This window comes from Schistocerca americana, chromosome 5, assembly GCF_021461395.2.
Source record: "Schistocerca americana isolate TAMUIC-IGC-003095 chromosome 5, iqSchAmer2.1, whole genome shotgun sequence".
In the NCBI taxonomy this organism is placed as follows: Eukaryota; Metazoa; Arthropoda; class Insecta; order Orthoptera; family Acrididae; genus Schistocerca; species Schistocerca americana.
In genome coordinates this window covers 400,482,796-400,507,409 of record NC_060123.1, presented here as the reverse complement: position 1 = coordinate 400,507,409, position 24,614 = coordinate 400,482,796, and the positions used below count along the sequence as shown (strand labels likewise).

The window sequence follows — 24,614 nt, the reverse complement described above, 5'->3', positions numbered from 1 at the left end:
ATGTTGCATATGTAATTTGTGCAGAGTTATCTGCTATGTCTTCCAGGCCAAATATCTGTAAAGGCAGTCCTCCCTTTCCAAGGCAGTCACCACATTCTTGAAACAAACAAGTCTGTCGCTTTACGTCACAGGCTACTAATGACTTCACCTGCCGAACCAAGGTGTCACATGTCACATGCTCCAGTAATTTCTTCAAAGTTACCACACAAAGTTCAAAATTCGTGAAGTACACACATAAACAGACATCTCTAGGCAGGTGTGGAACTACCCACTTAGGTCGTAGTGCATAAGATTTTGATCTTATGTGAAGTCGTACAGTTGCTCTTATAAATTGCAAAAGTTTCTGTAATACTGCGAATCATGCACCTCTTCACTTTCCCAACTTTTTTGTCCTTCAGCTATTACAGTTAAAGTGTCTTTTTTTGCTGGCACTCTGGCGAGAACAGTCCCATTTACCTTCCAGACAAAATGACTGCACTAGTTGCTTCTACAGGATGACCATAATAGGGACTGGTCTTCCAAAGACTCCTTTTGCAGACCTCACATTTCTTAATTTGTCTACGATGTACTTTGATACTGATGGAAAGTGGTTCAAAATTGTTTTCTTTGAAGATGTCTCAGAAATAATAGTTAAAACTTGCACCTTTTCACTGTAGGATGCACAGTATTCAACAACTGGATTGATATTTGTGAAAAATTCATGGCAAGAGGTGCAAGGGTGCTTTGGTTCATTTTCTTCTGAAGATGGAATATCTACTTTGAAGAGTGTGGTCAGTTTTGCTGTAGTATATTCATCCGTAGCTTTAGTAATTTCTCTGCACTTTCTTGATGCATAGAGCTTATGACTCGACTTCACTGACCACAGTTTCTTAACAGGACTAACGGCTACCTCTGTAGTTGACTGATTCAGGGTATTTAATTCTTCCTCTATTTATGCAGAATCTACATCATCTCCACTGTGGGAGGCTTCACCTTGTTCAGATACTATCATTATCATTATACTCTGTCAAAACATTTAGAACACAAAAAGTCGTCACTGTAAACATCTTCACTTTGAAACATTCTTCAGATGAGAACACTTATTCCCAACCTGAACAAAGTCTGTTTTTTTGTTTGCAAACAGTCCTTTTACAAAACACACAGCAACTGTGTCAACTGGCAACTTCCTCACGAAAACACAGAACTCAAATTTCTAAGAAGCCTCTTCAGTAAACAAATTAGCACTGAACAACAACTATACGGAAACCTGCAATGAACAACCACGACAAAGAAACTGACAAGAAACTGCATATAGTGTAAGTAATATCTCCAACAATGAAAGTGAAAAGAAATAACTGCAACAAAAAAGTGATAAGAAATAACTGCAATAAAGACAATAGAAATAAACATTGTAACAAAGAAATTAGTAAGAAACAACTTCAGTGAAGACATACATTACCCTTGGGGGAAAAAAAAAATTTAAATAAAACCTGTCCAACTTAAAAGTGGAGCTCTCATTTAGAGAGAATATAGTACTACATGGTACTAATCAACAGGAAAAAATCTAACTTTTCTGGATTGGCATTTTTGAAAAAAAAATTGTTTTTCCTGTAAATTATAAAAAAAAATTCAAAAGGCAACAGTAAAAGAACTTTGACAGATACCATTGTAATCATAAAGCAATTATCTTTCAAATAAAAAAAACTCCAACAAAATATCTAGAACTGTTAACAGACATACAGCATTTAAAAAATAAAATTCCGAATTTCCCATCTTCAAAATGGTGTTCATAGTGTCCTCTTTGGAGGCCTGTATCTTGGGGTAGGATTTTTTTTTTTTTTTTTTTTTTTTTTGAGGAAACAAGAAACTACATATTTCTTACGTACTCCTAAATTTTAACATATGCTAAATTCAATAACATCCGATACTATGAAAGTAACCCCCGTGCCTGAAGTGATACGGATTATGCCTTGTTATTATTTCGAATGTAAGGCTTGACATCATTCCTAACCAGTTCAGTTGGGGTAAAATGTCACTGATAAGGCAGTAGCCTGATTACCATATGACCCTGCTCCCTTGCAGTTTCATCTGCAACAGGCTTATTTTGTTTTACAAGTGAATATAACAGCAGCTTTGTTACGCTCATATCTGCAGCAGTGCCTCTCATCTGCAACCACTGCACAGAATTTCTTTGAGGTCACTAGTTCAAGTTTTGCTAAAATCACAGAATGGTAAGGTGCATTATCCATTACAAACACTTTTGTAACACTAAGCTGTTTTAAACCACTGCAGAAATCATGGGTGGTCCACACCGTCATGGCAGTCACCGGTTTTTCTCGATTGAAAAGCTAAAGTCCTTCATGCACAAAAGATTTGAAAAACTTGCATGAGCCACAATTAATTGGGATCCTCTTCCTGTTGGCTGATGACTGCTGCTATTCAGAGTATCGTCTGTCCAACATTTATCAGCTGCTTCTCCAGCATTGTCCCAGGTTTCATATAACTGTGTAATTGAATGTATATCCATTTTCTGCAATTTTATTTAAGGAAACATTATGAGCTGCAACAACATGAACTTTTTTGAGCAACAGTTTTTGCCTGTCTAACTGTCTAAAATGGAAGCCAATACTTTTTAACACATTTTTAATTGATGTTTTCATACCCGAGAAAAGTTCACATTCTTTTAAAGAAATTGGAAATTTGCTTTTGTTGGTTGATCTTTCCTATTATAATATCCAAACGTACCAATAAACTGCATCGGTTTGGTAATCAAAATTTGTAACTGAATGAGGCTGCTTTTTTTTCTGTCCAGTAGTCCTTAAAAATACACTGTTTTATCCACAAGGGTATTTGCTCCACACGGTTTACTTCAAAATCTTGCAAGTCTTGAAGTAGCACCCCTTTACTTGTAACAGTTGTTTGACTGAATCCTGGAGTTTTCAAGGTAAATTCTAAAACTTTTATCAGCAGGTATCGATACATGCCCATGAACAGAAACAAATTCTTTTTCTTGCTCATAAAACTTATACGCTGTTCATAGCAATTCCAAAGCTGGATTATTTAATGGTACTCTACAATGCAACAAGTTGTCACTTGGTGAACAATGTCATTTTTGTGACATTCTTCAGTAAACAGAAACTGTAGTCTAGGCAGTAACACAGCATAACTATATAGAAGCAGGTAGTCGCACATTAACACACAATGTTTACACAGAAGCTGGCAACATGGTAGTGTCGGTGCTGGAACCAGCTTTTGTTGCTGTGCTGTAATTAGTTCAGAATACGCAGCACATCGCGATCCTTGTTTGTTCGTCAATCATGCTTCCAATTTTACGGCACTTGTAGAGTGATTTGAAGCAACATGTTTCAGTGGCCCAGGTACAGGTAGTTCCATTCTGCCATCCACCCATAGTATATCCAATTCCTTTTAGTATCCAATCATGGAAATTGGGCCTAAATGACCATGTATGTGGATTATTTGGCTCCCCATTGTCTCTGGTAGTGCTTTTTGACACTTTGCTAATTTTGGCCACATAACCCTCAATCTCCACAGTATGCCACATGGTCAGTTACGACATAGTGTGCCCATAGAAACTCTGGAGGATTCCCTTCTGCAAGTTTATAAATCTTCTAATGCTGAACTTATTATGGACTTACTGGTACTTCCAATTGCATGCAATTTGCATTGTGGTAGACCCTTACAATCAGCTCCATGTATTCTATGACAAAGTATGGGCACTTATGATACTGAGTTCAAGAACAATTTACATTCTTGCCCTTTAGTAATACAGAATTATGCTGCCCCTTTAGTAATACGGAATTATGCTGCTGTAGTTCGCAGTGAGCAGTGGTAGCTACATTTATGGGTAGTGCTGGCCCGCGTGCCAGTTTAGAAAAATGTGTGATCACAAGCTGCTCTAAGATTGTAGCAGAAAGAGTGCTTAAACTAGACTGCAGTGTGTACTAAAGACGTTGATATGCTGCTGCTGGCAGCAGTGTTCGTATTGTTGAACGTTTCCCCCACCGTGCACGAACAGCTGATGACGTCACAATAAATCGTTGTCCCTTGTTATGCAAAACATCGCTCGTTAAGTGAGAGTCATTTTTTTTATAATTTGTTTTTCTCATCATGCAAATTTCATGTTTCAGGGAGGTGCTCGTTAAGTGAAGTTCCACTGTACTGTGTTCCCTCTGTGTGTGCCTTGTGTACTTACCTCTGTTGCATACTCTTTCTTAACCTGGAATGCTTTACAGCTTTGATTTCTGCCAAAGCTGGAGTGGTGAATTTGTGACCTGTAGTATCTTTGGGAATTCAGATCTTACTGTGTGGGACAAGTCTGCTGGTAGGCCTTAAAAGGAAAAAAGTCAAGAATTCCTTGTCCTGCTTCATGCGTGATAGCTGTGCTTAACATTATCAGCACTGTTCGAGTTTCCTGGCATCATATAGAAATTCTGTGATCCCTGTAATGTTCCTTAACTCCTCCTTATAGTACCGACATTTGCTTTTAGATCTGTAATACTGCCCTTCATGTAACTGTAACAGTAACTTTTGTCGACGAGAGATGAGGAACATCCAAACACCATCTGCTAGGTTAAAAGGAGCCATGCACTTGAGCTAATCATTGCTCCAATGCAGCTGCCAGTTTCAAATGAAAGGAAAAAGATATAAACTTGCTCCTCAGGCTTAAGTTACATATTTAACTACTAAAGTTACGGCCTCCCCACAATGCTGATACTGCTGTTTAGTTACCTCAGTATAACTCAGTTTTGCATGGTGCAATACTTATCCTCTGGGGCACTTCAAAGTATTGGATGGACTACCTTCTCTCAAGCAGGAAGTAATCTTTTTTTTTTAAATTATTCATTATCTATTTATCAAAAAATAATGAAGTATAAAAAGCATTTGGAACTGATGATGAATTGTGTTTTTTGTATATATTTCCAAAATTAAATCACCTGTTTTTTTTTTTTGTTAACAAAAAGTTTGTGACCATAGACGTAAATTAAAGGAAACTTCTCTATAAAAAGTTGTACTGTTGTATTATTTCAAAATTCTATGTGGTATTCAGTTTTTAAGAAAAGCTTCTCTTTCAGGTTGTGCTTGTTACTGATGGCAGCCCTGGTGTAGGACCATTGTCCTTGAAGCATTCACTGAGCACTTTGGGACAACGAGATTTTGCTACACCGTTCCCGTTGCCGTTTTCATTTCCATGTAAACTGAGTGTAATGTGCATTGCTCCACCTGATGATCCATCATTACAGCTAGGCCTTCCTCTGTATAGTCGTCTTGTTGAATTGGCAGGCCTTGATAGCTGTGTTCATGTACCTGAAGCAGCACTTACTATCTCTTCGGTTCAGGCAATGTTCCAGAAACTGGCAGAGGCAAATTTTGCATCCTTTCAGGGCACACTGAAGTGTGGCAATTTGGGTTCCCGCATTATTCTCTCACCTGCCCCTCAGGTATGACATAATCTTACATTAAGTGGGTCTACATTGATCATTATTTTTATCTTGTGTGTATACACAAAAGCAAACTTAAACTATAAGAAATGTGCAGCTCAAATCCTTAGACATATTAACTGTAATTCTATAGTTATAATGAAAACAATAATGTCTATTGTGAAATGCAGATAAAAATTGTCAAGAGTTTGGACAGCAGCTTCTGGAGATATTGATTTTCAGTATAATATTAATTGTACTAATAACTTACCGTGTGATTTACTGGACATGAAGATCAGAGTACAAAAAAGACCATGAATATTAAAATTATGGAACTGCAAGCCAAATATAGTCACACTCTTCTTTCATTATTGATGTAGGCTTTGATTTTGTGTTACAGTTATAGAAATTGAAGACACTCACTCATGTATTTGTGGCAGTGTTGTAAAAACTGAGATGGTTGATCGGAGACCGTGATCAACCCAGAGTAAATAATTAAATGAATGTGTGAGAAATGCAGAGAAAATTTTTAGCCTAGGAAAAGAGTGACAGAAGATTTTCGAAGAGTACAGAAGCATGAGCGTTAACACGGTAACAGCTGTAACACTGACCATGCAAAAAATGAGAGCCAATGTAAAAAAAGCAAGAAATTGCTGAAAATATTTTTGTTAACCAGATGGGTAATGAAAAGCTTTACTACTTTGTAGCTTCAGCTCACAGAGTGATAAAATTGTCTCAGTTATTGCAGCACTGTAACTACACTGAAAAATTTTATATGTCACTACCATAGAATGCACCTGTAACATGTCAAAAAGACACTTCAGTCTTGAACTCATCGTGACTGAAAGTTTTGCCTTTTTTGTTGGTTGCATTTGAGGTTAAAAAAGATATGGAGATACCAGTTGTAAATTTTGAACTGCATAGGGGATTGTTTGACACTTTTCACTGGACACTTGTGAACAACCCTCTGATGACATTTTTCACAAACCCCAGTGCTGGTTCCGACCAGTTGAACAGAAAAACTTATCATGATCTTCCCTATTATTTTATAAGGAGAATTTTGTTTGTTTGTCCATAGCTAATATACGAGGGTTGCCCAGAAAGTAATGCGCCACATTTTTTTTCTTCGACAATTCTTTATTGAACATAATGACAATTACACACTTGAAAGAATGATGTTTTATTGACACACCCTATTTTTCCAGTCTCCATCCCATTACATGACCTTCGACCAGTGCGAAACAAGGGCATGCGTGTCCAGTTGGTACCAATCCTTGTTCTGATGCCGGAGCCAGCACTTTACTGTGTGAATCACCTCATCGTCCTCAAAATTTGTTCCACGAATGGCATCCTTGAATCGCCAAAAAAAGTGGAAGATTCAGTGCTGAGCATGTCAGGTGTGACAGCCGTGGGTGGTCTCCCCAACTGCTGCAAATCGTGGAGCTCTGCCGAACCGCCTTCTGATGACCTCACCTTCCACGCCCAGCGACTAATTGTACTTCTGTCGACAGCAGATGCTCCATAGACTTTACACAAGTGTTTGTGAATATTCCCCACAGTTTCTTTTTCTACAGTGAGAAATTCAATGAGGGCACGTTGCTTCATCACATATAGATGCCATTTCGAAACTCTCCTGCAGCTACGCTAGCTGTTGAATGTGACGGAAACTTGGCACACTCACTCAGGAGACTTCAAATAATACATATGTAACGTTTCACATTTGTAGCATTGTTTTTGGCTGAGAAAATAAGGGGGTGCATGACTTTCTGGGCAACCGTCACATTACGAGGGGTGTTCAATAAGTAATGCAACACATTTTTTTCTGCAAGCAGGTTGGTGTTATTCAGGATTCCAATAATCATATTATTCCCCACCCTTTTGTCTACAAAACCCTATTTTTCAACATAATCTCTAGTCAGTGCAAAGGCCTTATGACACCTTACTGCGATGCACTATGAAGGGAGATATCAAACTCCCTCAGAATCCCTGAAGACTGTCGCCATGACTTTACCAGCTGAAGGTGTGGCTTTGAAATTTTTCTTTGGCGGAGACGGTTCGGGGTCACCCTATGGATTGCTGTTTTGTTTCTGGTTAGAAGTGATGAACCCATGTTTCATTGCTGCGAAGATGTTTGACAAAGAATTATCTCGATGAGCCTCGTAATGCACAAGCAATTCTGCATGAGTGGTCCTTCGTTGCTTTTTATGATCTTCTGTTAGGCATGAGGAATCCAGTGAGTGAATCCTGTAAGTACCACAGCTGGTGGATGTGTATGTCAATACTATCAACAGAAATGTCCAGTCGTACAGCGAGGTGTTGCTTTGTGATTTGTCAATCACCTCACATTAGTGTGTCCACACATTCCAACATTGCAGGAGTCAAAGCTGTGTGGGACCGGCTGGCACATGGGAGAGTGGACAGGCTTGCACGACCTTGTCATGATGATGATAGATGCCGTGCACAATGACTCGCCATGCTTTTGTTCAATGCCAAGTCTCCAAAGACATTCTGCAAGTGCCTATGAAGACCTGTGATGCTCTGGTTTTCCGCCAAGAGAAACTAAGTGACGATTCTCTGCTTGGAATGCACCTCTATTACAGATGTTATTTTGAAAACTATGCGTAGAACCACCACCTATCAAACCTTCATGAAACTATAGAGTCTGAAGTGGGAATATTACCACTTAAGCCCTTCAACAAATTATGCATTTTTTCCCACCGAAATTAGTCGAGGAAAAATAATGTGTTGCATTGCTTATTGAACATCCCACGTATATTCTTTTTTTTGGGGGGGGGGGGGGGGTGACAGTTAACAGCTGCACTGCTTTATTTCTTTGTTCATTACTAGTTTTGGGGTAACAGTTCCATTTCAAGTGCTCATTCGCATTCAAATCAGTCACACTGTCATGCCATGTTACAGCATGATATCTTGTCTGAATTGAACAAGAGTGAGCAATTCAGAGAATGATCTGTGCCCCCTGAACTATTAGTGAAAAAAGGTTGCTGTGGAACATGTAGTTCCATGGCACAGAGGAATCAAAATTTATCAGAGAGACATGAAATCAGAAAGAAGAAGACCTTGCAAGTCTCACAACACAAAAGCTGCTTTCTTGTTGAAATTCAGGTTTTGAATTCTTTTGGTGCTCTTGACAATATTGTTGGTTCTTGAGGCTCTTAAACAGACACAATTTACTTTTGAGTTGGGAACTCAAACCCACACATCATGTCTGGTATGAGCTGAAACTAGTGTAATCATTATGTCACATTGCCAAACGACTATGAGGGGGATGGGGAAGGCTGAAGATTAAGTTCAATGTTGTGAACACATGCATACCTTTGCAATTGAGACTCAAATTTCGCTGTGTCATTAAGAGGCCCATTGAGTATTTTATTAGTCTTAAGAGACCAGAAACAATCTGGTCATTAAAAAGTTTTCATGAAGACAGGGGAATATGAAGTGGCCATGCGAACTGCTCAACCACACAAACAAGCTGTTTAACTGATAGGTGATTGGAATTGAGTTTTGAGAGAGGAACAGAATTGAACAGGTTCAACAATAAACTTTTGAAATGTGAAGCTAGTGAGAGAGAGTTTTGGGGTTAAAAAGGAAAGAAGATATACAAATGATGGCGCTGTCAAAGTTCATTACTGCTGTAAAAAATGTAATTTGTGATATTTCCTGTAAATTTGAAATTAACAGAGTTTTGGGTATTTCACTGCTTGGTCCCTTCTCAGTTGAATCAAACACAATTTAGAATTGAAATTACTTGGGATGAACGGAAAAATTCAACAAATTCTATTCTTATTCCACATCTTTGTTTAGCCTGAAGGTCATTCTCACAGTTCTTTTTTAACTAAAACTTTTTTTGGCCTCTTTGGGTACATCCTTTATGTGCTACTGCAATTGAATATCCTGTCTAAACCACTGTTGGTGTGAAGATGTGCCATTTGATTGTGAACTGCAGAAAATTTTGTCTTTATATGTGGGAGCTAATACTCTAAGTGTTTAGTTGGGCCAGTTTTCAAGGGAAAGCAACAAAAGACTGCCAGTTCATAATTCTAAAATTGAGAGTTCCTTACCTTGTGTCATGCTACCTTGTTTATCTCCGTGGTCCAAGCTACTAATTGCTGTGCTAATTCTCTCTTGTGTTGCTAAAAACTGTAATACCTCGTACGTATGCTTTTTTCCCCTACAGCCTTTCAATAAAGCTACTGATTTTGAGTATATCAAAAGGAATATATCAGATACTATTGAAGTATGTGGATTTATTGATGTTGCTGATGTTGGAAGCCCTATGGCTATTTCACGTCATCTGGTGCTACCTCATGGTTCAGGGAAAATGGAGGAGGCAGATGGTTCGTTATTGTTTACTTGTAAGATACAGATACCAGTTTCAAAAATAAAAAATAATAAAATAAAAATATTTTAAATATTTTTTTCAGGTATTTCCTCTGTCATGAAGTCAGAAGGAGACTCTGATGATGATTCAGGTGTAGATGAAGGAAAAGTCGCCTCATTTTGTGTACTACTTCATGGTGCACTTAAAGTGGAAAACATGGCTGCCTTGTGTCTTTTAGCCAAGGACTGGTTTGGCTTTGTTTACTCTTGGGCTGACAGCAAGAAGAAATCAAATTTAATGTTAACAGTGTTGGAACCTGGAACGAATGTTGTGCCATGGCTGGGAAATTTAAATAACTTAGGTTCTTTGGAAGATTTTCGCGCAGTGAATGGTGAGGAAGATCCGCCACCACAGTTTCCAGTTCGTCCTCTAGAAAAAAGAAGTTACTCACAAAATTGTGTGGTTTGGATAAGGCAGGCAGGATTACAGTCTGATATACAAAAGATCTTGCGGCATGCTCGCAAACTTCCAGACAAAACACAACAGTTTTATAAGGTGTGTAATGAATTAGTTTTGTGCATTTTATTTAAATAGCAGACAATATAGGCAACATTTAAAATTTATTTCAATATTTTTCTCAAAGAGAATGCATGATAAAATTCTCACACTTTAAAATACATATTATCGTATCCCAGAAAAATAATTGGAACTTTGTTAAGACTTTGATGTGCTAACATGTTACTGACTGCACTGTGCACTGGTAGTAAGCATATTCTTTCAGGCAATTAATACTTCTTTAACTGTTGCAGGAGTTAAACAGGTTGAAAAGAGCTGCAATATCATTTGGCTTCATTGAACTGCTGGATGGTTTAGCAGCAATATTCGAGAGGGAGTGCACTCTACTCCCTGGAGGTGCCCATCCAGATTGTGCATTGCAACTTACACATGCAGCGGGAGTTTTACGCAGGCCTTACTGTCGTGATATCAAGTTCAATGTGACACCTCTGTTAACAAAATTCCAAATTTGTGAATAACTCTACCTTTGTGATATGTGAAGTCCCACCAAATATATTTTTTTAAATATCAGTAACTGTTCATAAATGAATATCCATTTTCTTAACAGAATGTGGGCATCAGATCTTGGAAATAATAACCCCTTTGCATCTACTGATCATTCCAGCAACCATAGATATAATTTAGTTTCAATGTGATGATGATCTCATTATGCTTAAACATCCTTGGTTACTTAAAATGATGCTCTGAATTTTGAATGTATCATCTACAGATGATTTGTGGTTTGATCTGTGCCACGAATGTCATTAAGAATGATACTTATTATTTGTTTTATTCCTCTGGCAAGCTCTAGTGCTGAGTAAGGCTTATTTAAATCAGGTACATGAATAAAGAGTGTTCGAGAATTATCAATACTTAATGAGGAATAGTACGTGAACTCGCACAGATACCTGGAAAAGAAAATGAAAAACTTAGGATTTATGTAACTGAGCTTTACATAAACACTTGACACTGAAGCATACACAAAAATTAAAATCACAAAAAAGTAGAAAATACTCACCAGCTGACAGCTGACATAGACCCAGGCAAAAGAGGAAAAAAAGGGTGTTGTAGATAGAAGTATTGACTTTTGTAAACAGAGGAGATAGAGTTGGCAGAAACAAAATAATCCAGGTTAGATAATACTTCATCATCTTGGATATTGTGAAAGGAAGAGCACGACAGGTTCAGAGGAAAATCAATAATGAAATGCTAACAACAGGTAACAGAAGTGTGTGGCTACAGTATATAAATGAGATGAATATAGTTGGTCGGTTGGTACCAAGTATCTGCTATAAGGGAAGTTTCTATTTGTAAAATACTACAAGGGAGAAAAACATTGTATACATGATGAAGTAGGTGCCAAGGCTAGCATGCTTAAGTGTGTGCTGTGCAATTGTATTTTCTGTGTGTGTTTACTCATCTTCTGGTTTCCTGTATCGCCTGTTCACAGTATTTCATCAGTGATTCCTTGTCATTCTGCAGTGTCCCGCTAAAAGTAACTTAAATGGGGTTGTAGATGATTTTCATACTTAACCTTAGAATAATATTGCTTTCTCAACCCTTTTCTTTCCTTTCCTTTCCTGTTGATTGACCTCTGACTTTGAGAGTGTATCAACTTCTTTTCTGTCTGTGCCTAGCTGCTTTTTGGCAAGTAGGATTTTTTTTCTAAAACCATAAATCTGACAATAACTTAATATCACAAAGGTTAAAAATAAGGAAAATTGTAGATAATTAGGGCAACATTCTTTTACAATGTTACAGGCATTCTTAATGGTAATGGTTTTTAAATTGAGAATATTATAAAAATCCCCTTTTAGTCCTTTGAAATTAGGTACATGCACGAAGAACAACTTAAGTCTAACTTTTGTTTCTTTGACACCAAATTGTTGCATCAAAGATGAAATAAGAAGTATTATGGTGTAAGTTAATTTTTCAAATCTCCTTCAGAAATTTTTTTTCTTGTAATGTGCAAAGATGTCTGGACACTATATACTGGAGGTGTTGAGGGACATGCATATGCATAGACAAACACTTTACACTGTCTCAGGACTATGGTCAGACTGGTATGAACAGTAGCCTTACTTGTGACACTAGCAGAGTGAACATGGTATAGAGACAGAGTTTTTTTTTTGGGGGGGGGGGGGGGGGGGGGCGGATCAGAGATAACTCATCTTTGTGTATGCAGGGATAGTAGCATGTTGTGAGGATACAGAGGCAAACTTCTACCTACAAGGAGGAACTTTCTTTGGTGTGATATTCTTATCCTCTCTTCTGCCCATTCTATATCCTGCACATTCACCTCAGCATCATGACTACTGTGATTTCGGCCGTAGCTCAGAGACATTGTAGCTTTGGTTTCTATATGTGTGTTTGCACTCTGAAAAGGAGCATATGTTTATATGTTGAGATGCTACATTCAGATTCTTGTTTATGGGGCTATCCATTACTCATGGTCTTCATTAGTGGATGTCATCGCTCATTTCACTGTTTGTGTCCTGATCAGCCATGATTTGCCAATTGCCTGACAATATGCTCAAAGAGTCTGTTCCAGTTTCACAATCTTGCCATCGGTCATAGCACAATTTTTTTCTTGAACAGCTGTAATGCAACAATAGACAGGGAAGGGTACAACTTGTGATTTCATGTTTATCACTAAGCACTCACTGTAGTAGTCAACTCAGTTTAGCAAGTACCAGTAAATTTTTAAATAATGTAAATGTTCTAGCAAATATAATTATTTAACTTCAATGGCACTAGCTTTTGTTTATTCGTAGTGTCAAGTATGTACCCTTTTGTCATGTTCTTCCATGCCCTATGATGCACTATGGTCAAGATCGAACAGTAAGACTAGAAAAAACATTTTTTATTACTGTTATCAATATTAGGGAAGGAAAGTTGCTACTCAGCATCCTGGATTTTCTATTACTGTTCTCATGTACCTATGCTTCTGCTCTTATTTATGTATGGTGAGAGCCAAACTACACACTTAACCTTAGTACTTTCTTTACCAGAGATTTGAAAGATAGCATTTTCCCCAGATTTGCAGCACTATTTCAGCATATATGAAACCTTCTCTTAGTTCCTACACCTATGCCCTTCACTTTTTGAGCATGCTTGCACCACCTTATGACATTTGGGAAATTTAAGAGAGATGGCCCAAAATCAGACATTTCAATATGTCACTGAATAAATGTTACCGATTATGGAATGTTCAGTCATATGTCACTATTAGTGTGTCAAGACACTATTATGAAAGGAGTTCCAGAAACATTTTAAATAAGTGTTTAAGCCATAAGAGATGATCATCCAACACTTTCATATTCCTCCCCCTCCCTCAGGCTGTTGGGGAGGGGGGATGAAAATACCAGTAATTTTTGATAACATAAATGCAGTATTTCATCATACATAAAGGAAACTTAATACAGGTCTCAGAGTTCACGGAGAAACTAGCACTAAATACTTTTTAATACACATCTTTCCAATTTCAGTAGTAAACACATTACAACTACTCAGCTCAAAAACAAAGCACCAATCTCATATATAAATAAATAAATAATAATAAACACAGGCACACACACACGCGCTTTCTCTCTCTCTCTCTCTCTCTGTGTGTCTCTCTCTCTCTCTCTTTCTCTCTCTCTCTCTCTCTCTCACACACACATACACACCTTAAATTTTCAGAACTGATCACTGTGGTAGATAGCACATCATCATCATGTCTTGAACTTGTTTTCTGTCTACAACTGCAATGATATTTGTGTCTGCAATTAAGAAAAAAAATCTTTTAATGCATTTGTAAATGAAATATTAAAAAGAAATGCAAATTCACCTTCCTGCATTTGATGAAACAGAAGAAGTAAGTCCACATTCGCTTTCATTCAGTTTACAGCATATCTGCTCAACATCCAATGAGGAACAAGCTTCATCGCTGCAACCAAGGCAACATTCGCCTTCTGCTGGTAACTGCCCAAAAATATCAGCTTTTTTGTATCCTGATCTGTGTGCCACTTTCTCAAGAGTTATTTTGTCTGCCAGACCAGATACACCAACATGGATAACTAACTGTAATGTATACCAGAAGTTCAATCAGTAAATAAACACTGTGAACAGCTGGAAGCTAAAAGACTGTGCGTGCTAAGATTCTTGATGCCTTAAAAATGTTCTGAGTTTGGAATGTGTTACTTATGCAGTATTTGGAAGTAAGAGAATACCACACTATAGTAAGCACAAAATATCTCAGGGGTCTGATATAATAGATAGGAAGATTTTCTGAGTTATCAACATTCAGTATGGCTATATTTTAACCACTTAACGTATGATTTATGTCCCAATGGCTCGGGCCCAAAATATAAACACTGCTGCCTGGCCTTCGAACCATTTCTTCGTTCAGCAAATTGGTTCCACCAATCACGCACAACTTACGCAATGTAAGTACATATGTAAGATCCAGCTGGATTAATTTTGTGAAATACCTGATACGTAATCATAATCTTAATCTCATGTAATAATAGTGTTAGAAATACCACAAAATATTTATCATCAATTAATACAATATAATATAAATCAATACCATTTGTATCCAATTCCTCTAAACATAAATAGCAGTTTTAAAAAATGCAACAACACAAAGCAATAATCCTCAAGGGTGTTCTATCATTCAAAACATATGGGTACATGTAATGGAACTTTGCATCTTTTGCAGACCCACATTGTTTCACTACTTTTTTTTTAATTCTTTCTGCAAACTTTACCTGATCAACATACAAAAGGCCTTGTCCATGCAATTTACATTTTGCCTGACCAATGTACCACCAGCCAGGTTTGTGATAATCACATTTGGCCCGAATACCGAACCACTAGTCTCGCACATGGTTGTAGGTTAAGGGGTTATGAATCGGATATTAAAAATAACTGAGTTCAAAAATTATATTTTTAAATTAAAATTTGTTATTGTTTGTTTGTTCTGCTAACACAGAATTAAAACTAATTGACTAATCCCACAAACAAAATTAGTAATTATCTAAACCTAAATTGTTAACAGCACAACAAAGAAAATGGCGCACCCTCATAAACATAATAAAATGAGATCACATGTGATAAAGAGATACTTAGTAGGCATTGCTCATACCCATCTTTGTAACAAAATATTCTTCAAATTTTTTTTATCTCAAAATGCAAGTCCTACAAAATGTTATTGATGCAGCCAGCTGATACTGTCATGTAAAATACAGACTGCTGAGCAGTTGGCTAAAAGAAATTTTGTGGGCCTCACACTTTCAGGTACAGTAGCAGACCAAAGGGCCATCTCATCTTATGAGGAAAGGCTACAGCTTTATGAAGCAGTTATTCTAAAGCTTTCACATAGGAATATCAGAGGATGTCTTTAAGGTACAGAGAAAAAAAAGAAGTATGACTGTGTGTAAGTTGAGGGGCATCAGCAAGGGAACAGATCAGGAGTGTGACTCTGTGTGTGTGTGTGTGTGTGTGTGTGTGTGTGTGTGTGTGTGTGTGTGTTTTAGTTAGCTTTACTTTTTACAGCAGATTTTATTCCAACTAAGACTTTCCAATGTCCATTAGTTGCCACAATAATTACTACTAGTAAGCAAATTATATGCTTCAACAAAAATAATTTTTGAAAATATAATTGGATACATAAAAAAATCTACTTGCCAAACAGCTGCAGCAGACACAAAAATAAAAAGTATTACATATGCGAGCTTTTGGAGCCAATGGCCCCTTCTTCCAGCTGGAGGGTGAAGGGGGAGGAAGAGGGGTGAAGGAGAAAGGGTAGAGTTCGGAAAAAGTCACCCAGAATCGCAGATCTAGGGAGACTTACCCAGACCCTGGGGTTCTGGGTGACCTTTCTGAAGTCCACCGCTTCTCCTAAACCTCACCAATCCTTTTTCTTCACCCCTCATCCTTCCTCTTCAGCCCTTCTACCAGAAGAAGGAGCCATTGGCTCCAAAAGCTCGAATACTTAATATCCTTCTTGTGTGTCTTTACCTGCCACTGCTTGATGAGTAGATTTTTTAACCATGCAATTACATAACATTATATACTTTATTATTTTGCTAATTTCTAGTTATTCATATGCATATGCGGCTGACTGCAACTTTTTCTCACTTTCATTTGGAGTCAAATGTACATGAAAAAAGACGCGAGATGAAACACTGTATTGTAAAACGCTACCAACTTGTATCATGGAACATAACACTAACATCAAAGAAGAGATTTTAATCAGCAAGAAGAGAGTCAAATGAAATTATATGGTTCTAGAGACCTTTTCAAATCTCAAATGTTTATTATGTATATATGCTATTTGAAGTGACAAATGAAAGTTTGCACCAAGGCTGGGATTCAATCCCGTATCTCCTGCTCACTAGGCAAGATGCGCTACCCCTACGCCACTCTGGCACAGTGGCTTTACACAACAGCCCAGACTACCCTAGCATGCCACCCTCGTCGGTCCAGGCCAATCGGCTGAGGTGTGAGTGGGCATTTGGAAATACTTAATTTTAAAATACTTAATATTTTAAAGTGTTATTATATGAATATTATTCCATATAAATTACCAATGTTTAAAAACTGCTTATGGCTGGTATAGCTGAACTGAGAGGAAAGAAAAGTCGTTATCGTGGTATGCTGCCCCCTCTCCTCCCACTCCCCAACTGGAATCCTCAACAAATTTTTTTCCCAAGTTTGAGTAGCCATACTGGTGAAGATATTATTGTAGCTGAGATAGAAACAAAGTCAACAACCACTATAGCAGCACAAGTTTATATTCCTACTAGTTCTGTAAATGATAAGAAAAATTGAAAAAAAATGTATGATGAGATAAGAGAAATCCTACAGAGAGTTAAGCAACAGTAAGGAAATTGGAAAAAAAATGTATGATGAAATAAGAGAAATCCTACAGAGATTTAAGGGACAGGAAAATTTAACTGTGATGGGTGCCTGAAATTTGGTAGTAGGAAGAGTAGGAAAAATAATAGGAGAACATGGACTGGAGGATGGGAATGAAAGAGGAAGCTGCCTGGTGCAATTCTAAGAAACACAAAAAAATGTTGTAAATGTGGAAGAGATGTGGAGACACACTGCTAGATTCCAGATTGATTACATAATGGTAAAACAGAGATTTTGGAACCAGATTTTAAACTGTAAGATGTTTCCAGGGGCATATGTGGACTCTGACAATAATTTATTGGTTATGAACTGAAGGATAAAACTGAAGAATTTACAAAATGGTAGGAAATTGAAGAGATTGGACCTGGATAGATTGAAAGAAACAGGGGTTATTGAGGATTTCAAAAAAGGGCATTGGACAATGTTGGACTGAAAAAGGGCAAAAGAGTACAATAGAAGAATAGGTAGCTTTGAGAGATGTAAGAGAAGGCAACAGAGGATCAATCACATAAAAAGGTCTATTAAAATTTTCTGGATAACAGAAGATATTGAATTTGATTGGCAAAAGGAGGAAGTATGAAAATCCAACAAATGAGGCAGGTGAAAGGGAATCCAGGCATCTAAAAAATGAGGTTGACAGGAAATGCAAAATGGCAAAGCAGGAAAAGCTAGGTCTACAATACAAATGCAAGACTATAGAAGCATGTATAACTGGGAGTAAAATATATGCTGTTTAGCAGTTTGAATATCTAGATCTCAAATGGCAACCATGATCAGCAATGAAGGGAAAAGTGGAAAGCATATACAGAAAAGCTGTAGAAGGGAAATGAACTTGAAAGGCAATAATTTACAAAGGGAAGAGGAATTGGATGAGGCAGGACATATGACGCTACAAAAGAATCTGACAGAGCAGTGAAAGACCTAAGTTGAAACAGACTCTTGGAGTAGATGGCTTTCCCTCAGAATAACTGAGATCTTTGGGAGAGTCAGCCATGACTAAATTATTCCATATGACACACGTGACATACCTTTAGACTTCAAGAAGAATGTAATAATTTTAATTCCAGAAGAAAGATGCTGACAGGTCTGAATTCTGAACCATTAGTTTAGAAAGTAATGCTTACAAAATGATGAGGCAAATTATTTACAGCAAAAGGAAAAACTGTGGTTATGTTGTTTTGTAATATTAAACACAACCCAATAGTTTTACCATCTGGAATTTTATCTCATACAAGTAGCTGATTTTTTAAAAAAAATTCTGTTCAACTGTGTATAAGATCTGGGGAAAAGTGTAACAGAGTTACTTGCAATAAAAATGAATTCTTTGTCATGGTGTGTTAAGCATGTGCCTATTTCTCATCTTTTAAGTGTGTCCTCACAATATGTAAAGTTCCATGAAAACTGCTCAACTCAGTGTCAGTGGATGAACTATGTACCACAGATGTGTTCATGCTCTGCTGGAAAGTATTGCCTATAAAACCTCACACAAAAGAAATGAGACTGATGCTGAAGTTTTTGTCCATGGATAACTGCATTCCCCCCACTGCTTGTTCAAAGCATTTCTGTGTTCAGTTTCCTTAAGGTTGAGCAAGATTTTCCCTGCTTTCACTTTCCAATAGAGTGCAGTAAAGCATCTCTAACAAGATGTTCATCCACTGCCACTGGGTTCATAAATTTGATGAATCTTAGAACAGCAACTCCACTATATGGTGAACAGCAACTATCTTTTCATAATACTGTTACATTCCAATCCTGTTTTTTCCATTGTTTGATTTAGAACAGCATAATGTCAGTTATCATCTCTTTCTTGTCAGCTTATGTATTACCTGAGCGCTCTCTCTCTCTCTCTTCCCCCCCCCCCCTCTCTCCCCCTTACTTTTAGTGGCAGTACATGCTGCTATAAAAAGATTGGGGGCTTTTAAAGGAAATGAGGAAGATTAGAGTGTAACATCGCATTATCCCAGATAAAGTACAAGTTCTGATTGCAGAAGAAAATCAGCCAAGTTCTGTATCAAAGTAACCATCCCAGCATTTTCCTTAAGCAGTTTCGGGAGCCAATGGAAGACCCAAATCATGATGTCCGAACCCTACATCATGATGGCCTAATGAGGATCTGAACTGTTATCCTGAAAGCGAGTCAAATATTGTAGCACTGCTCTATATCACTCAGTGGAAGCTTACAAATAGTCTGATGAACAAACTGAAATTTAGTTAATGCATTGAGATGAACACTAACATGACAAGAGCAATCCAGCAGTTGCTGATACTGATTACTAAATTTTGAACAAAAGAATGGGAATGGGCTGTGATATAAAAGAAGAAAATTACAATGACTGTCTTGTCAGTTACAGGATAATGACACAGGCTTCTAGAGTGATGAAAAAGAGAAAACAAATAAATTTCAGTGAAGGAAATCAGTTTGTGAAACGCCTCCATCATACATAGTCAGATATTTTTAGTATCAGTTGAGTTTCTGCATCCTGACAGCAGAGTTTGTGTGTGTGTGTGTGTGTGTGTGTGTGTGTGTGTGTTTTAGTTCTAAGGAAGAACGCTGCCCAAAAGTTTAGCTACACGTGGAATGTTGATTACATGCCTGTCTACCAAAGACTCAACTATATAGTGGATGGTTATCTTATACTCTTTCCATTGTTTGTATTCCATCCAGCAAGTTACAACACAATAGAAGCATAAGCATTACCATTACACTTACAAACTGTTATATTTCATCAGACCAGAAACAGGTAATGTGCCTCATTTTTTTTAACAATCTGACTCGCAGGATTTCACCCTATTTTCTTATGAGTTTGCAAACGAGTGGAACTTGCAGAAAATAAGATTTTTGACAGATGCACTAACAAACTGCAACATGTAGGTACCCTCCCGCCACACACAGTCTAATAGATACTGCATTAGTTGTAGCAATTTTATCATTTCTTTGTCAAATATTGGAATTGCCACATTCCACAGTTACCGTATAAGGCTGTCACTTTTAAATGTTTTAACAAAGGCATGAAAATTACATATGCAGATGTTGCATAGTGAATCACATTATCTTCCAGTTTCACTGGTCAAGATTCAATGTGATTGTAGCTTGCAAATGTGTCCTCCCCATCATGTGCTATATGGTAGATCCAACTGTCACTTACAAAGAACACTAGTTTTCAAATGCAATAATCTTCTGGCATAAAGTATAAGGAACCTCCAGCAATAGTTCTGGCATAGAACAGAGAACTGAAACACGCCAGCAACTGCCACGTTCAAAAAGCACAGCCACTGTCCTGAGATCGATATGAAAATTCAATATTTAAAAAAATCTCAGCCCATTACAAACATTTGTCATTGCTAAAATATTTAAAAAAACACAGCATCTTGTCCAAAAGGCCATGTCCATATACATATTGCTTACAGGTGCTTGCTACATGGTACAAATACGTAAGCAATATGTATATGGATATGGCCTTTTGGGCAAGATGCTGTGTGTTTTTAAATATTTTAGCAATGATGAATGTTTAAAATGTGCCGAGTTTTATCCACCTCGTATTCTGTGCATATGGTCAGTGTAAAAAGAACACTGTGAGTGACATGAACAACATGTCCGCCCCAATAGCTGTGTGGTCAGCGTGACGGAATGCCATGCTAAGGGGCCCAGGTTCGATTCCCAGCTGGGTCAGAGACTTTCTCCACTCAGGGACTGGATGTTGTGTTGTCTTTATCATCATCATCATCATCTCATCCCCATTGACGTGCAAGTCGCCGAAGTGGCGTCAACTCAAAAGACTTGCACCCGGCGACCGGTCTACCCAACAAGAGACCCTAGCCACACGACATTTCATTTTTTATAACAACATGAGGAAAAAGACGCAATTTTTGTTGGATGCCAATAGTGTACTGTTGAGATATTATATTTGTTGGTTGGTTCGTAAAGGGGATTGGGCCAAACAATGAGGTCATTGGTCCCATCAGATTAGGGAAGGAAGTTGGCAGTGCCCTTTCAAAGGAACTGTCCTGGCATTTGCCTGAAGTGATATAGGGCAATCACAGAAAACTGGGTTTGACCAGTCATCCTGCCGAATGAGAGTCCAGTGTGCTAACCGCTGTGCCATCTCTCTCAGTATTATTTCGGTAACTGCTTTGATTTACTAAAGTATTGCAGTGGAAGTTTTCTGTAAAGTAAGTGTTTTGTAAGTCACAGATGGACATTCTATGAGACCAGAAAGACTGTAAATCCCGAATTATTTGTTTCAGTTATAGTTACTGGGAGAAATCTATGTTTACCTATGTCAGTGTACAATATGCAAGACTAGTGAGGATAATACCTGGAGATAATTTGTCAGTATATATAGTGTCTGTAAGAGAGGTATCAAAAATAGATCAGTACATAATTGATCCTGCGTTTGAAGTAGCTAGTAAACGGCTTTGCTCCCCTTATTTAATGCTGAATCTCTTACCAACGAAAGTTAACCCTGAAAGCACCATACAAAAAAATTCTATAACGATGACCATATCACTTACGAACCATTGGTTTGTGTTCTGTCCAAATTGCTGGGATCATTTTAACAACATCTTCGTACGCAACAGGAAGCTTCATTACTATCAGTTTCACTCCAAGTTGTTCCTCAGATTCTAGTTCTGGCAAAAGTTTCACCGCCTCCCAGCTTGCATTGATGTCGTGGCCTTGAAAAGGCCCAAAACCGGTGACAACAACACATTCCTCAATTGTTCCCGGCATACCTGCGCAAAATTGGATCACTATTATTTGCAAAAATTTGGAAACAAATGTCAACTTACGGTTGACGTGTACCAGTACCGTAGTGAGTGCTGAAAAGCTTATACTGAAGTCTTTTGTAGGCTATCGTCCTTTAAGACTTCGCAAGAATAACGAAAAGGCTAAATCAATGTTTCAAATCTGGAATAAATTCACATTTACATGCGTCTAACGGATTTAACTACAGAACATGCGGCAAGGTAGGGCAAGCAAGTATGTGTGTATGTATTGTAATTATTGTTTACATTATCACGGGCAATATTACGAATATAATACCTGGTACCTATTATTCACAGGTTTACCTATCCATACGAGCGCGATAAACAATAATCCCTGTCACGAGATCACATTGTGCACTTTATAAGTTCCAACATGTTGCCAACTTACACTTGAATACCGGCGAGAAAATGAGTTCTGTTTCATTTCGATAAATATTATTGGACTAAATCTAGGAAGAATGATTGCTTATAAAGTTATAACATATTTCGATTTATTTGTGCCGAAATGTATTATACAATTCCATACCGTGTCAGCAGAGAATATCTACTTGCAGTATATAAACCTAGGCGTTTCACTGATCAGGTTTAGAAATACGCTACTTAATAGCTGATAGCGTAGGTGTGTTTTCTGGTTGACTAAGTAGGTACTGGTCAGCTGCCTGGGGCCCACACGCGAAATGAAACACAAAACAGACATTTCGTGTCTATTTCTTTATAGAAGCGCCTCAAAATTGTATCATCAAATAAAAAAGTATATAGGCCTACATATTTCTAACATCTTACGTTAGTTAAAGTGCGTACATTTAAAGAGCGATTACGGTAATGATTTTGAATATTCAGAAATTCCTGCGCAGCGACAAAATGACTTACTAGAAATACGTTTAGTTTGATCTAGAAAACTGATTCTAGCGATTTTCTTCTGATGTTATATTGCACCGTATGACGCAGTGAATTACATTATTCTCACAGAATGATGTTCTGGCAAAAGTTGGCAGGTATTTGATTGACTGTCGGTACAGTAATTGTATACAGGGCAGCACAAAAGACAGGGTAACTATTACTCAGTACAGTGAACAGGCACCAGTGAATGAACAAAGAAGATATAAATTTAATAACTCGCTTTAAGAAACCCCCCCGAATTCGGTGAACTTAGTTTTCTTACGATGTGGTCACAGCGGCTCGATATCGGAGATCGGAGGATTCCATCGACGACCTACATCGGCCGAAGGCGGCCGGTCGTATCAAATCAGTACGCCACTACGTGCGCGGTCACAATGTAGCCGACCTCATCGTCCGAACGTATGGCCTACGTATTTCGTACGACAACCAGCGAAATTCATATCAGTTTTTTTTTTTTCGGTCATAATAGCCGACACGACAAGAAACATGAGCTGCGAGAAATTGATAAGTTTAGTCAAAGTCAGAGTTTGTGGCATCCCGAGCGTAAAAAATATCATAACCAGGATACAGTTCGGAATCTATGTACTGAAACTGCAGGTTTATTGGAAACCACATAAAGGCAAAATCTTCATCAGAAATTTTAGGTGTGGATTGTGAAATGTAAAAATAGAAAAATAATTTGTTCAGGTGACAGCGATAGCTTATCTTTTACTCAAAGTTACTGTAATGAATCTTTTGGGTTGTGGAAGGTGGACATCAGCTGTCTATAGATTGTTACTACTGCTTACTGCAGTAGGTTGGTGAATCAGTTACGTGAAATGGTTTGCAAATGTAGTGCTTTAGGTGATCAAAGTGTCTTACAGTAAACTTTATGTTTGTATTTCACATATATATTGAATAAGAGCCATTGAAGGTTAATTGACGTATGCTTGCACAACGACAATAAATTCAACAAAACAGATTTCGAGTATGCCCCTACTCGTAGAGGTGTGATTCGAGGTCTAGTAAAAAATCCGATTCTCACTTTAAAGATGCAGTTTTGGTTCAAGTAAAACCAGAAGTGACACATTGATATTTGCCATCTGTTGATTACGTCTTTCTAATAATTACACCTATACTACTTTCGGAAAAGTAAAGCTTCAAAGGTTATGTGTGATATATTACATGTTATTTACGACACTGTAAATACTAATTTAAAATCTAATATTTTCACTCCTCCACCCCCCCCCCCCCCCTCCCCATCATGAACCATGGACCTTGCCGTTGGTGGGGAGGCTTGTGTGCGGTATCTGTTGAGAGGCCAGACAAACGTGTGGCTCCTGAAGAGGGGCAGCAGCCTTTTCAGTAGTTGCAGGGGCAACAGTCTGGATGATTGACTGATCTGGCCTTGTAACACTAACCAAAATGACCTTCCTGTACTGGTACTGCGAACGGCTGAAAGCAAGGGGAAACTTCAGCCGTCATTTTTCCCGAGTGCATGCAGCTCTACTGTATGGATAAATGATGCCGTCCTCTTGGGTAAAATATTCCGGAGGTAAAATAGTCCCCCATTCGGATCTCCGGGCGGGGACTACTCAAGAGGACGTCGTTATCAGGAGAAAGAAAACTGGCGTTCTACGGATCGAAGCGTGGAATGTCAGATCCCTTAATTGGGCCGGTAGCTTAGAAAATTTAAAAAGGGAAATGGATAGGTTAAAGTTAGATATAGTGGGAATTAGTGAAGTTCGGTGGCAGGA

At 37.9% G+C, this 24,614-nt stretch overlaps 2 protein-coding genes across 8 annotated transcripts in view; one reads left to right on the top strand and one right to left on the bottom strand.

Annotated features, from left to right (window-relative positions):
- Nucleotides 1-10,842, top strand: part of LOC124616777 (integrator complex subunit 14) — a 76,224-nt gene extending 65,382 nt beyond the window's left edge. For all 4 annotated transcript variants that reach the window (XM_047145172.1, XM_047145171.1, XM_047145175.1 and 1 more), the window contains 4 exons: nt 5,073-5,438; nt 9,613-9,772; nt 9,860-10,311; nt 10,566-10,842. In XM_047145172.1, coding sequence (XP_047001128.1) covers nt 5,073-5,438; nt 9,613-9,772; nt 9,860-10,311; nt 10,566-10,790 — 1,203 coding nt within the window. In that variant the 3' untranslated portion in view covers nt 10,791-10,842. The remainder of the gene's footprint in view (nt 1-5,072; nt 5,439-9,612; nt 9,773-9,859; nt 10,312-10,565) is intronic.
- LOC124616778 (pyroglutamyl-peptidase 1) lies at nt 10,360-22,638 on the bottom strand. 4 transcript variants are annotated; one of them, XM_047145179.1, is made up of 4 exons: nt 22,505-22,638; nt 21,731-21,945; nt 14,141-14,373; nt 10,360-11,219 (listed from the first exon to the last, which is right to left on the bottom strand). In XM_047145179.1, the coding sequence occupies exons 2-4, from the start codon at nt 21,941-21,943 to the stop codon at nt 11,036-11,038; spliced, it is 630 nt and encodes a 209-aa protein (XP_047001135.1). In that variant the 5' UTR covers nt 21,944-21,945; nt 22,505-22,638; the 3' UTR covers nt 10,360-11,035. The 4 variants fall into 4 exon arrangements, with proteins under 4 accessions (XP_047001135.1, XP_047001134.1, XP_047001132.1 ...); XM_047145178.1 differs by lacking the exon at nt 22,505-22,638 and adding an exon at nt 22,282-22,381; XM_047145176.1 differs by lacking the exon at nt 22,505-22,638 and adding an exon at nt 22,256-22,374.
- Nucleotides 22,639-24,614: the final 1,976 nt, after the last annotated feature.